Source organism: Larimichthys crocea, chromosome XVIII (assembly GCF_000972845.2).
Source record: "Larimichthys crocea isolate SSNF chromosome XVIII, L_crocea_2.0, whole genome shotgun sequence".
NCBI classification, from domain to species: domain Eukaryota; kingdom Metazoa; phylum Chordata; class Actinopteri; family Sciaenidae; genus Larimichthys; species Larimichthys crocea.
In genome coordinates, this window is record NC_040028.1 from 379,226 (window position 1) to 381,913 (window position 2,688).

A 2,688-nucleotide genomic window follows, 5' to 3' on the forward strand; every position below is an offset into this window, starting at 1 on the left:
TAAAAATGATCACACAGGTTTTTTAGAACAGCATTGTAATGCAGCACACAGGTCTGATTTGATCCCAGGGTATTTCACTCACCCTTTACTGCATTTTCTCTCCATTCCCTCTCAGTTATTGTGTATGTGTGGGTGCATGCAAGCGTGCGTGACCCCCGCTTATATGACACACTGGCCTTTGCTGATAAGAGCGAATGGCTTCACCTCAACCCACTGATCAGAGAGCAGGATAGAGGAGGAGGAGATAGAAATAGAGTAAATATGAGGTGGGAGAGAGGAATTTTCATTAAAGTCTAGAGAACAGTACAGCCAGAACTGTTTAATCCGGACAGAGACATTTGCGTTGATGAGCAACTAGTCCCTTTCAAAGGCAGATGCCGGTTCAGACAGTATATGCCCAAAAAGCCGGCCAAATATGGTCTCAAGATCTGGGCAACATGCGATGTGAAAACCTCCTATGCCTGGAGGCTGCAGGTATACACAGGCAAAGAAACTGGGAGACCTGCTGAAACAAACCAGGGGATGAGGGTGGTCCTGGAGATGACGGAGGGGCTCCAGGGAAACACCGTCACATGCGATAACTTTTTCACCTCCTTCGGCCTGTCAGAGGAGCTGCTGAGGAGGAAACTGGCGTTGGTCGGCACCATCCGACGGAACAAGCCTGAGCTCCCCCCCCAGCTGCTTCAGGCAAAGGCGAGGGAGGTATTCTCCTCCATGTTTGCCTTCACTAAAGAGCACACTCTGGTGTCGTACGTCCCCAGGCGGGGGAAGAATGTGCTGCTCCTCAGCACCAAACACCGCGATCCAGGAATCAGCGACGACACCAAGAGAAAGCCCACCGTCATACAGGACTATAACAGGTGCAAAGGAGGTGTCGACAACCTTGATAAGGTATGCGCATCAGTTACGCACGCATTCATTCATTCTTACTCTTATGTTCTTGTCTAAGCATTTTCATATAAAAATAATCATGAGAAAGAATAATTGGATTATTTATTCATATTGTTTTTCGTGTTTTTTTGTTTGTTTGTTTGTTTTGTTAGGTTGTTGGCACCTACTCCTGTAGAAGACGGACGAATAGGTGGCCACTGGCCCTTTTTCACAACCTTCTCGACGTCTCACTCTACAACGCCTTCGTCCTGTGGACATCAATCAATCCATCCTGGAAGCAGCAGAAGGGCCACAGGAGGAGGCTCTTCATCGAAGAGGTGGGAGACGCGTTGGTGACTCCACACGTAGAGAGGAGAGAGCGCCTTCCCCGCTCCTCAGCCGCTGCAGCACTCGTCGCAGGGGCAAGGAGTGCTGCTGCTGAGAGAGGAGGGGCCTGCGGGAGTGGCCTGGAGGAGGGGCCTGGAGGAGGCGCCTGCAGGAGGATGTGCAGGAGAATGTGCGATTGCTGTCGGAAGAGAAAAGTTGGCAGCACCTGCTGCAAATGTGGCAGGTTCATATGCAAGGCCCACAGCCTAATCTTATGCAGCCTCTGCTCTACTTGAGCTGGACACCACCTACATAGTTCATGTTCATATGTTCATATGTTCATTTCATCGAAAATAAATGTTTTTTCTGGTTCAAACTGATCTTGTATTTTTAATGTTTTTTTTAGAACACAACAGAGTAAAAAGCATTTATTGGGGGAAAAAATACTTAGTCATATCAATAACTTTAATCTGCCACTGCAAAAAAAATAACAATGCATCAAAATCAATGTTGCTGCCAATCATTGACCCATCTTAGGGCCTAATAATAATAGTTAGCCATTAGTCATTGAAATGTATTTTCTGGAAATTATTTTAGTTTTTTTGTTTTTTTCATAAAAAAACAGCAGAGTTATGTAAACATACTGGCATTTAAAGGGTTAAAAACCAAAAAAATATAATTAATATTTGATATGTATATTTCAGGCTGAAGTAGTTCTAAAAGACTGACGTGTTTAAAGTGGAAAAAAATATTATTATATATCATTTTATAGCAGTTTTTAGGAAGGAGCCACGTTTTGTCCTATAGGAACACGAATGGATGGTTTTTGAAAAATATGACACTGCAAAAAAAATAACAATGCATCAAAATCAATGTTGCTGCCAATCATTGACCCATCTTAGGGCCTAATAATAATAGTTAGCCATTAGTCATTGAAATGTATTTTATGGAAATTATTTGTTTTTTTGTTTTTTTCATAAAAACCAGCATAGCTATGTAAACATACTGGCATTTAAAGGGTTAAAAACCAAAAAAATATAATTAATATTTGATATGTATATTTCAGGCTGAAGTAGTTCTAAAAGACTGACGTGTTTAAAGTGGAAAAAAATATTATTATATATTATTTTTATAGCAGTTTTTAGGAAGAAGCCACATTTTGCCCTATGATCTATTAAGGAGTAACGACGCTAAGGCCCTCCAAGGGTTAATCATCTCACGTACCATGTGGCAATAGGTTTGACACTTTTGTGAGCTTCAGTAGAAACTTCTAACACAGTTAATTTTATAATTAAATCTTTTTTAATTTTAACCAGCTGCATACACTGATCAGTCAGAACACCTAACACCACCGGTCTAACACTGTGTAGGTCCCCAATTTTGCCACCAAAACAGCCCTGACCCATCAAGGCATGAAATCCACTAGACGTGGTGCGTGGTGGGGCCTCCATGGATCGGACTTGTTTGTCCAGCACATTCCACAGATTAATT

General features: G+C 42.3%; 1 protein-coding gene across 1 annotated transcript; it reads left to right on the forward strand.

Annotated features, from left to right (window-relative positions):
- The first annotated feature begins 322 nt into the window (after positions 1-322).
- On the forward strand, positions 323-2,355 carry LOC109140047 (piggyBac transposable element-derived protein 4). The gene is made up of 2 exons (XM_019265663.2): positions 323-891; positions 1,044-2,355. The coding sequence occupies exons 1-2, from the start codon at positions 394-396 to the stop codon at positions 1,491-1,493; spliced, it is 948 nt and encodes a 315-aa protein (XP_019121208.2). The 5' UTR covers positions 323-393; the 3' UTR covers positions 1,494-2,355.
- The last annotated feature ends 333 nt before the right edge of the window (positions 2,356-2,688 follow it).